Below are 15728 nucleotides of genomic sequence, written 5' to 3'. Positions count from 1 at the left end.
GGTTCAAGTACTTTCCACAGAGCCTTACACTTCCCTGACCAGTTTCTATTATCTATAGGACAGCTTGTGTGCCTTGTTCACTTCTGAAATCCTCGGCTTAGCATAAGGACAGGTACATAGGTGACTTCTGGTATTAAGTAGTGGTAACAATGAGAGAATGAGTAAAGAGAACTAAGGTCACACATTGTCTAGTGGTCATTGCCTTAATGGATGTAAAGGGAATGAGATTCAGCAAATTTACAGATGTAAAGCAGTTAGATTTTTTAAAATTAGTGCATTCAGGATCACTTTTTAAATGGATATTGTTCAGAAGGTTTGAATAAATTAATGCTGTGGATGCTGTTAATATATCATTTTCACAATCCGAAGTAGATTTACTAGAATAAATATCGTCACAGTGAAACACTCATTTTGTTACAAAATAATGCTCTGGCTGCAAGACACAAAAAGGACAAAACTTTGAAAAAAGGTTAATGAAATTTAATAGTTCAAATAATCTTTTTGTTTTACATATAAAAATATGCCATATATATATTTATATATTTATTTATTACATATGTAGACATATAGATCTGCACTTACATGTTTGGTCTTCTCCTGAACCTCTCATCTTAACTTGCAACTAACCGTAGGATTCTTTTCCAGATCATAAAATTATTTGTTGTTTTTACTTAGGTTATTTCCATAATTAAAATTCCATGTCTCCCCGGGTTTCCGTGAATCAGCAGTGCCCCAGAAAGTGTTTCCCTTCTTGAAACTCCAGGGAAGTCTTGGAACGCAAAGAACTTGAAGAGGGAGCCTAGCCAAACAGAGATTTTTGAACTTTGGTAGGCTTGCTGAAGCAGATTTTTAGCACAAACACTAATCAAAGTCTGTGTATTCTTAAAAGCATTATTTTGATGTAAGTCCAAGAAGTTAACTTTGCTTCTATTTGTTTTGGCAAAAGAGATGAAAAGTTTCATTTTAGCCACATGATCATTATTTTGCAAGGGGAACATAACAAGTAATTCTAATACCTTTAATCTTGCTAAAGAGTAACTAAAGTTATTCAATGTAACTTTTTCAATGGAAAATTACCAACTAAATCTTCTTTAACGTCATATCTGAATCAAAAGCTTTTCAGGTATTTTTGTAATACAATGGATTCTGCTTATGTTATTCAGATTCAGTATTTTCTTCAAAAGAATGATGACTTATGATTTTTTTCAGTAATTTAATAGATTTTTGTCTTCTTAAAATGATAGAACTAAGAAATATCAAGATTTAAATAATAAATACCTTGGAACACTCAGAAGAACAACATGGGAGAAACTGAGAAAATTGAAATCCATAGAATAAGATGTCTTTCCAAGTTGAAGGTATGGAAATTTTTTGTGTGGACATATGTATATATACCATGTTTTGTTTTGTGTTGTTTTTAATTTGACCTTATAACGTTGCTTATATGTTCATGAAGTAGTCTAATATTGATATTCCACTACCTGATATATTGATAATTTCTTGCTTTAATGAGGTCAGTTTTGTAACTGAGGGTGTGTCTAAATAAGGATATTGATTCAGACAATTTAATTAGAAATGGTTTTGAGGGACTTAAATAGAAGACAAGGTTTTAAAAATGTTCAGGCACACATTATGTTATAGTAGGACTTATTTTCTTGGATCAAAGGCCAATTTAATGCTCACCGTTGAGGGGCTTCTAGGCCAGAGGAGTGTAGAATCTTTCTCGGAAAATGGTCCCTTGGACAGAAATGCTTTGCTGATCTGTATGCAATGATTACTTCACAATGACCCAGTAAAACAAATACTTTTTTTAAGCTTTAGTAACAAGCCAGTCATTCTCTCTAAGAAAAATATCCATTTTGTTAGCTGTTTCTGGTATTCTTGACTATTTCAGAGCAAACTCTTCATAGCTTCAAAGCCATTTTACCTTCAAACAAAATCTGAATGTACTTTAAACCAAAGGATGTTTATCTTGATTCTATAGCTAGTGCTTGCAAGTTGTTTCCGAACTAAGACACTGCCATCAATTTTTCCCTATCAAAAGTTTATTTTCTCTTTATACATGTGTAGGTAAAACCTAAACATGTACATGAAAGTGGAGAATTATGATATAAACCTAGAAAACCTCTTTTGCCTGAAATGCCATGTTAATTGTATTTTTAAAATTTCCTATTAAATTATCCCTCAATTATCATGTTATTCTCCTAAAACTGAATGCTTGAAAATAAGGATCGATGCCCAGGCTCCCTGGGTTCATTTCTGAGTTTAACTGCTTACTTGCTGTGAGATCTTAGACAAGTTACTTAACCTCTTTGTGTTTCAGTTTTCTCACATGAAAAGGGTAATAAAATACTCCTACCTCATAGGATTTTTTTCTCATTACATGTTTGGAATAATTACTGAAGAATTGTAAACATTCAATAAACATTAGCTATTAATATTAATAACGCTTGTAGCTAAAAGTCAAGTCAGGTGTTATTTATAAACAGTGGTCTTTATTTGGAGTGTGGCAAGATTAGATGTTGATCTGAATGTTATAGCAAAATATTGCAAGCACGAGTTTATAAGGTAAAAGTGAGAGGCAATTGCTTAATAATCAAATTTTTTTCCTTCTGAACTTAGATATGTATTCATTAAACAAAATACTTTAAGAAAGCATCAAAAGACTGTCCTAAAAATATTTGCTTTAAATTCTGGAGCATTACTTTTACAAACTAGTAGAACTAGTTTTATAAATATAGAAGTTATTTTGCACTAGACATGACGCAGAATGGCCACTGGTTGCTTTCACTCTGTGAACAGAACCCAACAGTTAGGCTACCCATCAGGTGTTTTAGGAAAAGAGCATTGGGATCATGATTCATCTAGTTTCTGTTCTTAAAATGTTAAATTAATTAATGATTCTCTAAAATATGATTTGTACTTTATTGGGTAGACCTTGCTTTTTAATACAAAACCTGAATTATAAAATCACCTGAAAACTGTTTACTCTCAATAAATGTGCTCTGCAAAAATTTATAGTATGAAGAAAGAGTTTCTACAAATGGTATTTACTATAAAGGATAAATAACTAGACATATAGCCATACTATCTTGTCAGCCATATAGCAGTTTGACTCACATTGCGCTTGATACTTAAAATTTCCAGTTCTTTTTCATATAAAATTCTATTCAGACTTCCCCGCACGAATTGGTGCAGCTAATTCTCAGTTTAGGTGTATTTAATCCTATTCCATTTCAATTTACATTCAGCTTGCTTTCAGCTCTGACCATTTCTTCAAGATGTTTTGGAATACTTATTCTGTCATTAATTCAATCAACATGTATTGCACTTACTAGGTACCAAAGATACAAAGGTAAATAATATATAGTTCTTATGTTTGAACTGCTCACAGTATAGTGAGGAAGTATGTTACAGACATTCAAACACACACAGAGAGAGAGAGAGAGAGAGAGAGGAGAGAGAGAGAACTATCTTGAATGTATTTATAAGCTAGTGAGGAGAGAGGCAGTAAATAGTATGAGGTTGAAAATAGAGGAGGAAGGTAATAATGGATAAATTAGTAACTCAGAAATGTGAAGAATGGATTCAAGAGCATGGATGGAGGGATATTACTGTACAAGGGGAGGGGCACCTATTCTTCTATGATGGAAGGGAAATTAGGGAGGCAAGGATAGAGGTAAGTTTGAAGGTAAAGTTGCTGAGATCATTTAAATGCTGGTCATATAGAGCACATGGCTTGGTTGGAGACTGAGAAACAGAAAAGACTGAATAATCTTGAAGGGAATGTACACGCATAATGTAAATTGTGGGGTTGGTTCAGATTGGTAGTGTGGAAGGAGGAGGGCTAAGGATTTTAGGGATTTGAGTGTGCTGGTTAAAGAGTAGATTGAATGGTCTCCCAGGATGGAAGTGTCACTAGGAAATATCTTTAAATAGGGCCAAGAAAAAAGCCCTATGGCATAGGATTGGAGAATACCATTCAGGTTGACCTAAATCTGTTATCTCTAATTTGTTTGTTTTGAAGCAGTAATTAATCCACCTAACTATACTATTGCCCAGTATGCAACGCTCGTTTTTAAAATCTCTTACTAAAATCTATCCTTTTCTTTTCAATTTAATGAAACTATCAAAAATTTGACTTCTCAGATATTTAGTAAAGCCAGACTTAGTAAAACCACAACAGTTCTATGTGTTAAATTGTCCTTGATATTTGTTACTGATTGCACCAAACTGACTGTTCTTTGGAACTAGATCAATATAGAGGAAGTGATTCATTCAATATATGCGTATTTATTGTGTTCATATTTGTTTATCATAGCAAGTACCTGTTCAGTTTAGAAACATTTTATAGTTTGATATTAAAATATTGCTTTAAATAAACTACCTGGCTGTGAGCAGTAATCTAATGTATAATTTACATACTACTTTGGATAAAAAAGATCTGGAGCAAACTTTCTATAAAAAAACAATATTTTGCGTAATGCTACATTCCTTTTTTTCAGTAACATACATATATTCTTTTGTACTACAGATAGCATTGTAATGCTGAAGATCTGTTTAAATCATTAGCTGTATGTTATGGAAAATAACTAATTGTTTCTGTGTATGTCCAAGATGTGCCTATAAAATAATGAGGCTACAACTACATACAAAATTCAATATCACTAATTAATTAGTCTCACTTTGAGATTTCAAAAAGAGACCGTGGCATGAAAGTCCAGAAGAACAAACCACATTAAAAGTTCCTTGTGAACTCAAGGCTTATTTAAGTTGGAGACAATTTGTCTTGTGGTGGAAGATATTTTCTCAAAAGATGACAAACATACAATTTTAAAATAAATTTTTATATCTTCTCTTATATCCTTTTCTCCCTAGATGTTTCTGCTGGCAATAACATGTGCATTTGTTTCCAAAACACTATCTGGATCTTATATGAACTCCATGCTCACACAAATAGAGAGACAATTCAACATCCCGACATCTCTAGTTGGATTTATTAATGGGAGCTTTGAGATTGGTAATAAATTATTTCTGCATTACTTCCATTTACATTTTATTTTATCCATAGAGCTAGTCTGAATTTTATTCTCTTTATTTGTTGCTTCAGGCCATCTAATCTGATTAAATAATTTGTTTTCAGAAGAAAGTTGAATCTCCTAGGTAATTTTGGAATATGCTTAGAAACAATTTATTTAAATATTACTTCTGAATAACACCTAAATTTTGCAACATATCCCACCATTGGACGTTTCGTTCTAATAGGTTTTTTTTTTTTGTTATCTAGCATAAGTAGCAGAGTATTTAGAGTATTTACATTTAATCTCTCACTTGATAACTCTTAATGGCTCTATCTTCATACTTAGAAGATATCATGGAAAACAAAGAATCCAAAGGAAAAAAAGCAATGATTTTTCTTCTCCTGTTGTTTCTGGGAGATCGACAAATCTTTCTAAGTGCAGATGGAAGAAGAAACTGCTTTCACATCTCTCTGAATTTATTTCAGAAACAGTCTCTAGGGAAGAATAAAGTCTATTCTTAGCCTCTGATTTTTGTGGATGATTGGGAAGATGTGAGGACAGAGAGGAAGAATGAGGGAGAGAGAGATTTCTGCTGTGAACAACCTGCATAGAAATATGAATGCCACTCCTTTATAGTTTTGTCATGGCTTCTACTTCCTTCAAGGTAAAAGCTGCCTTTAATATAGTTAATTAATATCTGAAAGGAAGATCAGGGTTGAGGAGAGGCAAAACTGAAACAGGTGATACTTGATCTTGTCTCCTAGTGTTCAGCTCCCTGTTCCACCTGTATGCCAGATCCTGGTGATGAAGTTAGAAATAAATCTTTATATAATCCTGTGTAGGCTCAGCCCAGAGTCTAATGGAGGGCATAGATGCAAAATAATCATTTTTATTGAATGCTGTAAGTTTGGTGACAGCATATATAAGGTCCTATAAGAATATGGAGTGGGGACACAATCTCAGGAAAGATAGACACTTGAAGGATGAGTAAAAGTTTTTCAGATGAAGTAACAAGGTTAGATAAATGTGAAGGGAATTCTAATAGAAGAAGCACTAGGGTAAGACAGCATAGTAGCTTGTGTGGGGAGCAACACATAGCCCAGTATTATTGATTAGCAAAGGTTAAGGTAAAAATTATTAAGATATTAGTTTGGAGAAATGGGTTATGGTTAGCCTTGTATGCTAGTGTGGAACTTACATTATCTTCCAGGTAATAAAAAGTCACTAAGAGATTGGCAAAGGTTATTAATATTTCTGTGCCAAGGACTCTTTGGCAATATGATGCCATATGATCTCAGAATAATATTTTGAATTGCATAAAATAAAAACTATAAAGGTACAATGAAACCAATTATATTGAAATAAAATATCAAAATATTAAAACAACTTATAATATAATATAGTAATATTTGTGCTAATCCACACATTAAATATAGCATATACACTAATTTTGAAGTAATGATTAGTGTCAACAATATTTTGAAGTATCTGTAACAACTGAATGTCATATGTGAATATCTATAACTTCTACTGGTGGCAGTCTGTGATAAAATCATAGGTACCATTAATATTACTATATGAGGTTTAGTAAAAAAAATATGGTAAATGTTTAAATTAAAAAATGTATTACAGTGAAAGACACATTGCCATTAATCCCCATCAAAATATCCCCCCTTTCTTTGAACACACTTATCCCATTGTTCTTGCCACTTTTGGAAGTAGTTCTGGAAGTCCTCTTTTGTGAGTGTCTTTAGTTGCGCTGTCGTAGCTGCATTGATGTCCTGAATTGATTCAAACGTTTACTTTTTATGGTCACTTTGACTTTGGGGAAGAGCCAGAAGTCACACGGTGCCAGATCCGGTGAGTAAGGTGGATGAGGACACACCATAATGATTTTATTTGGTGGAAATTGCCATACGAGAAGTGATGTGTGACACGGAGTGTTGTCATGATAGAGAATGAAGCAAAATCACTCATGAAAGAGGACTTCCAGAACTGCTTCAGAAAGTGGCAAGAATGATGGGATATGTGTATTTGAAGCGAGGGGAGTATCTTGAGGGGGATTAATGTCAGGCCATCTTTTACTATAATAAATTTTTTTAATTTAAAAATTCACCATACTTTTTGATCACACCTCATACTTTGTGCCTACTTTCACTGTTAAAAGAAATGTTAATATTAAATTAAAAGTTAGTGAAAAAAAGGTACAATATTTTTTTTTCACTTAAGTTCATGGAGCCCTTGATTTCTCTCCATGGACTCCTTGGGGGTTTATAGATTACAAGTTAAAAACTCCTGTTGAAAGCAAATGTCAGCTTTGTTTTTTAGCAGTGTAATGCATGTGGTTGTGTTGAAGATAGATTCAGAGGTGGTAGCCAACTAGACTAGGGCAGAGAGGATCCCAGGAGGCCAATGCAAAAGCACAAGGAAGAGCTATCTGGGCCTGCGTCAGGGTCATCTGGTAAAAAGAAAGAGAAAAGGGTGAACTACGAAATATTTAGTAGTTCAATTCCAGAGAACTCAGTGCCAGATTGGATGTGGTGGATGGGAAAAGAGAGAGTCCCTCGGTTTACACCTTGGGCAATGGAGTGGATAGTGGTGCTGACAGAGAATAGGGGAAGGGGAACAAGACTATGGTGGTGGCTATGGGGATGATAATTTCTGTTTAGGCAAATTGTAGTAGTACCCCTGAGTCCTTTGGTAGCAATGTCCACATTGTAGTTATATGAGTCTGAACCGTTGGTAACTGTCTGGATTGGAACTATTGATTAGTCAGTAAATAGGTGTTTTTTAAAACTAGAGAAGAGATGAGGTTATTCAGGGAGAGGGTATAGGGTGAAAAGTACAATGCAGAAAGAATGGATCCTTCAGGTGCATCAATGTTTAAGGAACAGGTGGAAGAAAGCAACCATGGAAATATTAAGGGAAAGAATAGTCCAAAAGTTAAGAGGGGGACATAGGAGAAGATGATATTATAGATGCCAAGAGAGTAGAAATTTTCAGAAGAAAACTAATTGTCAAAAGCATTAGAAATATCCAGTTAGATAAGAATAGAAAGTATTCCCTGGGTTTTACAATAGGGAGATAATTGATGATCTTTGCCAGGGCACTTTCAGCTGAAGTGTAGATTTAGAAGCTAGAGAATAGAGAGAGAACAGTGTCTTTAGGAGAAAATGGGAGGGGAAGAAGTGGAATCTATGAATACAGATGAATGTTAATTTGGAGAGAGACTAGAGGAGATCTGTAACTAAAATGCAATATAGACAAAGAGGCTTAAATATATGAAAAATAGTTTCATTACTGAAGTAAGTTTCTGGAGAGAACAGAAGTTCCCAGGTGGTGTGTTTGACCTTGGATGTTTAGTTGGGCACCACGAACCTCTGAAACTGATGGAAGGTGGTAAGGCCATAGGGTTGGAAATTCAGACATCCTCATGTTTGATTGCTCCAAATTCCTTAACAAAGTATAAGATATTAACTATGAAAGTGAGTGGTGATAGGTGGCTTGTGGAGAATGATGAAGATCTGAAATATGTTGAGAGGAAAAGGAGATGTAATTTACAGTTACCCATAAAAGTATCACTTTGTTTACCTTTCCTCAGTAATATTTACAGACAGCATTCTCCATACCCTTGACAAAAAGTTATCTATATTTTCCTGTTCCCTCTTGTGGTGATTATTTTACTGACAGAGCAAGGCAATTTGAAAGATAAACTGACCCTTATGTGAGGAGGGAAATCACCTCCTTTTCTCTCTTTTCAAAAATACAGATTTCAAACAGTAGGCTTCTGGAGACAATACCTTCAACATTGATGGCTTTGATGATGGGATTTTATCTATCTACCTATCTATCTATTAGTTTATTTGAAGTATAATTGACATATAATATCATATTAGTTTCATGTGTACCACATAGTGATTTGACATTTGTATATACTGTGAAATGATCGCCCCAAGAAGTCTAGTTACCCAGATGATGGGGATTTTAGAAACTTAGAGAGGTCAATGTGGCTGCTGTGGCTAAGAGGAGAAGCCTTCTCCATACAAAATAATGTAGGGGCTGACATCTCCTCTACTTACAAGGCAGACTAGAGTATGGAAGGAAAAGTCTTCAAAATATACAACACCACTCAGAAAATTAACTCCTTCAGGAAGAGGTTAAAAACTTTTTATAATCCTTAAACTCACCACAGAGATTTTCTTTATACATAGTATGATCAGGGTAAATATTGATTATTGAATTAAAAATGTATAATTTGAGAATTTATATATTTGACTCTTTTGACCCTTTACTCCATACTTATCAAGAGCTTTCCCATAATAATGGGGCCTTCTAATTAGTTTCTTTATCCTAAATCTTCATCCTAAGACATGGGGATAAATTTTTCATTGAGATATTTATTCCTCAGTTCCAGACTAACTTCTAAGACCAGTTGGAAAAGTGGAGAATCCACAATTTTCCCTTCTAAGGAAAGAACTAGAAATAAACATACATCTCTGGCTTGGTTATGTTGACCAATGTGAAGTTATATATGAATCATAACTTATAAAATATTTATCTATCTGAATTTGACTTTTGCTTCTCTTTTCAAGCATAGGAAAACATAATATTCTGTGAAGCAAGCATGGAGGAAGAAGCCAGAGGTGACCTACAGTCTGACACCTACTTTTGCATTCCATTTCCTAACGCTATCTAGGAAATACAGCCTTTAAATACAGCCTTTAAAATACAAATACAGCCTCACAAATACAGCCTTTAAAATTTCCCAGAACCATTCTTCAATCCCTTCCACTGGCTTCTTTCTCAGCCCTCTTTAGTTGTTCATGATCCACAGAGATCTGTTTATATACCCATCAGCATTGTGAAATAGCCTTCCTTTGAGGCAGGGATTGTGTCTTATTCATTTATTGTTTCATGAATCCCTAGCCCCAATCCCAGTATTTCAGATAGTGTTTATATGACAAATGCTAGGTAGTAAATGGTTGAAGGAGGTTGTTTATACTTACTGAAATATTTATTTTTATCTCAATTTTTTTTCCTAGGAAATCTTTTTTTGATTATATTTGTGAGTTACTTTGGATCCAAATTGCATAGACCTATAATGATTGGTGTTGGATGTGTGGTTATGGGCCTAGGATGTTTTTTACAATCTCTACCTCATTTCCTCATGGACCGGTAAGCATTCAATCTCTGAAGACATTTTAGGTTCAATTTCAACTGCAAGAAATGAAGCTTGGAATTTCCTTTTTAGGAACAATGCTTCCTAAAAACACAGAGCACTATAATGGGAACCAGAAGATGCAGATTCTGTTCCACCAGTCTATTTTGTGCTCTTGGCTTCCTCACTTCCACTTACATAGTCAGATAAATTTTCAATTTATGAAACAGAGATTTGGGACACCTCTTTTATGGAATTGAATCTGAGGAAAAGATTTTTAGAACCTGTCAAAAATCAGGATTACTCTTTTCTCGGGACTATTTAGACATTTCTAATTACAATGAGGTTCTGTTTAATTGTAGGTCACAAAGAGACAGGCCAGTTTGAAGGTTGATTTTTATTTCAGTTTTTACTAAAGTAATAGGTATACAAAGTTGTAAAAGTAAAATTATATTGAAAGGCTTATCTTGAAAAAAGAGTTGTCCCCTGTCCCTTTGATATAGCCCATATTGCGGCTTTCCAGAGGCAACTCCTTGCAACTCTTTTGACTCTTTCTTTTGCTATTTGCCTCCATATTTCTAAATAAATGTTTATTCTTTTAGTTTTTGATACTTTAGTGTTATGTAATATATACCTGACTTCCTACCATAAAATCATATTTACTCTTTCCATGTGTATGATGATGTCCATATTTTCCATCACTGAACCATCTGTTATCATTCCTTTCTTACATCACTTTTTATTTTCCCTGAATTTAATATTTGCCTCATTTTTTATTCCATTCATTTTTTTTTAAATTTCCCACCAAACTCTCCACTGTGAGGGCAACATATTCTCAATATACTCATACATATCAGAGGATTTCGTTTTTGTCTTGGAGATACCTCTCCTGACACCATCAACTCTCCATCTGCAATCTAAACTGGGAATTCTCTAGGTCTGCTACATGGCTGCTTCTTGAAATTTTTCCTCACCATTATCCTTAGGAATTGGCGTTGCATCTTTCCTCTGTTCAGTTACTTATTTTCTGGATATCATATCTTCTATTTTTCTTTTTATTTTTACTCTTTTCTGTGGAAAAGATTATCTAATAGGTTTCTGAGAAAGTGTTTAAAGAAGTAAAAAGTTTAATAACTTGAATATCTGAAAATATTCTTATGCTACTCTCACACTTGATTTATAGTTTGGCTGGTATAAAATTCTAGGTTGGAAATATTTTTCCTATGGATTTTGAAGACATTGTTCCAATGTTTTCTAGCTTTCAGTGTTAGTGTTGGGGATCTTATGTCATTTTCATCCCTGTGAAAAGTTTCCTTTCTCTGGGAGTTACTGGGATTTTTTTTTTTTTTTTTTTTATGCTCCAAATTCTGGATTCATGATCATTGTCTTGGTGTAAATCCTTTTCTTTCATTGTGCCAGATGTCTTCAGGCTAGACATTTGGAAAAGTTACGTGTATTATTTCTTTGATAATATCCCACCTAACCCCCGCCCCTACTTATCTCTTTCTCTTCTACTACTTGAATATTGTATGTTCTGGATTAAAATTATAATTTTACTCATCTTTTATTTTCCAAGTTTTTTATCACCTTGAACTTTTGTTACTTTGTGGGAGATTTCTTTAACTTTATCTTCCAAACCTTTGAATGGATTTCTAACTTTTGCTATCACATTTTTAATTTCCAAGGACTCTTATTCTTTGAATGTATCCTTTTAAGGAACATCTTGTTTTCTTTCAAAAATGTAATGTTTTTTCCCATCTAAATTTTCTTCATCTGTTTTCATTGTCTCTGTCTTGTTCTAGTGTACAGGTTTTATTTGTTTTGTCTCTGTCTTTACTGATAGCCTTCCCTCATATATCTGGTGGTTCTTGGTTATCTATTCATATTTCAGAAAGAGAAGTATAACAACAACAAGCTAACTGGAAGTTCTGTATAAATATGTAGGACTTGATTAATAACCATACTTCTTTGTACGGTGATTGCACAGGGACTGGCTGTTTTTTAGATGTCTCAGAATGGCCGTAACCTGTTAGTGATCTTAGGCAAGTCTTCTCCAATCTGTTGCCTGGAAGGTGGAAAGTTGGCTATTAAGCAGGTGGGGTTTATAGAATGTACTTTTTTTTTAAACTTAATATCCCCAGTTGTTTGTATGTCTTCCCTGTCTTCAATGTGCTGTTCAGTCTCTCTAGAGTCAAAGACCATTTTCAGTTGGAAAGGCAGAGGGTATCTATCAGGGTCTAACTGCTCCTTATATACACTTTAACCCAATTCTCTTGTTTTTTTTGCACCATGCTTACTCCCACATTTAGAAATGTCTTATGTCTTGCCTGAAACTGTCCAGGGATGTGTGACACATATTTGATTTCTCCCTTGCAGGCACTTACTTAGGATTGCATTTCTCATATCTACTAATTCAGTGACCACTCACTTATTATTTCCCATTTTCAAAATCTTATTAAACTCTCTCTTCTTATCAAATCTTCCATTCTCTTTATCTTTGTGGCATTTTTTTTTTCCATTTTAAAATCTATTTACTATCATTTTGCTGATGTTTTGGGAATGAATGGATTTTGAATGAGTTATTACTTTTTAAGGGGATAAGTTAAATGAAAAAGATACTTTATCTCCTCAGGTACTTTTGAAGGGACCAGAAATTTCTAGTCAGAGTTTTTACTATCCTTTTATTTCCTATTCTATCGAAGACAATGTTGAGTAATATTCAGCTATTATTTACATTTCTTTTCACCCCCTGCTGAAGGTGCTATTTCTTTGCCTAAAGCTGGCATGTCTTATGGGATCATGGGTATGGAGACAGAAGCCTTTGTCTACCTTTCACAGCCAAACTCTATTGGAATGGCTGAGCAGTCATTAAGGAGAAGGTATTTTAACACTTTAGTTCATTTGGAACTCAGAGGGCAAGTTTTCTTTTATCTGATTGAAATATAGAAACTAGTTCAACATAATTTCTAACTAAGAGAGAGACTGCACTGGATGTATTTTCCTCCATCTATTAATGGTCACAATCTATTAATCCTTTTGTTCTTCTGAGAAGAGAAAAAGTCATTACGTTGTGCTGTCACAGTGTTTCAGATTCTCCTAAGCACTCTCATTACAGTAAGGGGCAAATGTTTTGTTTCTTTTAGGGGTTAACGAACACATGCAGGAATTATTGTTTGGATTCTCAGAATATAGGGTTATATTTCGTATGAGCAAACCTCAGAGAATCCAAAGTTGGACTCTGGTTTTGTTGTTTTTTTTCCCTCCAAAGCCTTTATCTTCTTAATTATACTTTGTTGAGTCTATTATTTTTCTTAGTTTTTGTTCTTATCCCACAGTAATTAATTTCAGAAAATGACCACCTAAACACCACAGACAGTTGATGTTACATAATCTAAAAGGTAGATCATCCATGTGTGGAAAGCTAGCTGTCAAGGTATTGCACATTTACAGTGAGTGGCAAGATTCTTGATGATATTAATGTATGATGACTAAGTGGCAAAGATGAAAAGACTTCTTCTTTAGTGAATTTGGATGTTTGGTCTTAAGTGAACCAGGAATTATTCTGCACAATGTTCACATTGTCCTCATTAGTTTGTTAATATAAACATGTTTTCCCTGTGTTCATACAGATATGAATATGAATCTACAGTTTCACTCAATTTGTCCTCAACCAGTTTTTTGTGTACAGAAAACGGAACCCAGATTTTCAGACCAACAGAAGATCCATCAGGTTGTTACCTTCATTTTATTGTTTTCTGTTCAATGAATTTGTAACTCAACACGTTCCAGTGAGGGGTTTTAAATGAGTTATTGGGTTTGATTAAGTGACTAAGGTAAAGAAACAAAAGAGATTTTCTTTTTTTTCAGTGATTTTTGGAGGGGATCCCTGAGGGGAATAGGAATGGTTAATAATAGAGAATGTTATTCCTCTATTAAGAATGTACTTATTAAAATTGCTTTGTCTATTCTTTAAAATGATTATTTAAAAATACATCATATACATCCCTCCAAAGACCACTGCAGAGTTAATTCCACAGAGAAAAATATCTTAGGAGTATGGGTTTATACTGATAATTTGGTCTGTATAATTATAAGAAATAGGAAATAGAAACAAAGTTCAAACGATCTGTGTTATGTCACTGATCTGTAGCAGAGAAAGTAGGCAAGTATGCTATAGTTCTGATTTATTCTATTCTCTTCCTACTGAACTAGAAACTTGTGTGGTGCCCCGTTTCTCCCTCTTTACCAGAGATACTACTTTACAGTCTAATGCAGTAGTGGTACTTCTAACTTCCTGCTGTTCCAGTCACCAACATGCCAGTCTCTGCCCCTTAATGTGTTATATAGTCTGGTGCTACTTAGTTTGGGGGTAACCCTGTTGATTCATCTCAGACCAGAACTTATTCTTCCTGTGATGGGGACATTTTTATGCTGGATTCATATCAGTGGAAGTTACAGCAGTCCCCAAGGCTGGGAATTTCACTGCCAGCATTGAATCAGAGGGACCCCAAATAATTTCAAGGAGTGTAAGAAGAGCTGTCTCAGAAACTGTAAGCCAAAGGAACCTCCTGGGGAAACAAAGGATAACAGTGATATCAACAGTGGCCTGTGCTCTCTTCTTGAGCAGGCTTTGCCAAAGACTGACATGTCCTATTTCCTTTTTTTTTTTTTAATTGGCATTGTAGCAGATAAATAAATAAAAACTTCCCAGTCTGGTGAATATTCAGGAAAGTGCATTGATTCTTTGATCATCTGATATTTTCCTTTTTGCCCTACAGTAGGCCTAGACTTTACGGGTGATCTCTAGACGCAAGTCACTGTACTCACCACAAAAACAAAACAAGACAAAACAAACAAACAAAACAAAACAAAACAAAACAAAAAACATGAATACTCAGAAATGGAGATTATAATTTTCAGGACTGGGAATGACTGAGAGTTGGACCTCACAACAAATTTCCAGACCCGGCTTGCTCAGGACCCTCATATATGTGGGCACCTAGTCAGTTTATAGCAGATGTGTTCACTTTCCTGAAAACATGACTCCACAGAGTGTCCTCCTGGCTTGACAGCTATTTTGGCTTAGAACAGAAATGGCTAGGTCTTTAGAGATCCCTTTCAGTTCCCCTTGGCCTAGTCTTTGTTATTCTACTAAGCAGCTGCTGCTTCAAGAATTGCGGTGAATTTCTTTATCAAACATTATTTGGTGGTTACAGTACACAGTAAGCTCTGTAGAGAAAATGTCATTACTATACAGTTAAATAACTTTAGTGTCTATAAAATAATTAAAGCTGTACAGAATTCAAACTTTAGTGAGACTCTTATTAAAATCTTATAAATATAGTATTAATTCTAGGGAGAATATTTATGTTTTTTTCTCTCCCTAAAGTTAGTATAGAAATGGGATAACACTCATGGCAGCTAACTGGGTCCAGTAGTTGCTGGTAAATGGGTTCTCTCGAGGGAAAATAAAGCTCTGACTTTCAGTATTTGCCAATTTCTGTAGTGTAAATACTGTGTTTCCCCGAAAATAAGACCTAGCCGGACCA

General features: G+C 34.4%; 1 protein-coding gene across 5 annotated transcripts in view; it reads left to right on the top strand.

Moving 5' to 3' along the window:
* The first annotated feature begins 773 nt into the window (after positions 1 to 773).
* The window catches only part of SLCO1A2 (solute carrier organic anion transporter family member 1A2), a 37649-nt gene continuing 22694 nt past the window's right edge, over positions 774 to 15728 (top strand). For 2 of the 5 annotated variants that reach the window (XM_033118122.1, XM_033118120.1), the window contains exons 1-5: positions 966 to 1123; positions 1245 to 1358; positions 4879 to 5020; positions 10064 to 10196; positions 13809 to 13909. In XM_033118122.1, the coding sequence (XP_032974013.1) occupies positions 1302 to 1358; positions 4879 to 5020; positions 10064 to 10196; positions 13809 to 13909 (433 nt within the window). In that variant the 5' untranslated portion in view covers positions 966 to 1123; positions 1245 to 1301. Of the gene's footprint in view, positions 902 to 965; positions 1124 to 1244; positions 1359 to 4878; positions 5021 to 10063; positions 10197 to 13808; positions 13910 to 15728 lie in introns of those variants that run through there. The other 3 variants (XM_033118121.1, XM_033118124.1, XM_033118123.1) reach the window with 3 other exon arrangements.

This window comes from Rhinolophus ferrumequinum, chromosome 10 (genome assembly GCF_004115265.2).
Source record: "Rhinolophus ferrumequinum isolate MPI-CBG mRhiFer1 chromosome 10, mRhiFer1_v1.p, whole genome shotgun sequence".
Lineage (NCBI taxonomy): Eukaryota > Metazoa > Chordata > Mammalia > Chiroptera > Rhinolophidae > Rhinolophus > Rhinolophus ferrumequinum.
This window is presented reverse-complemented; position numbering and strand designations above follow the sequence as displayed.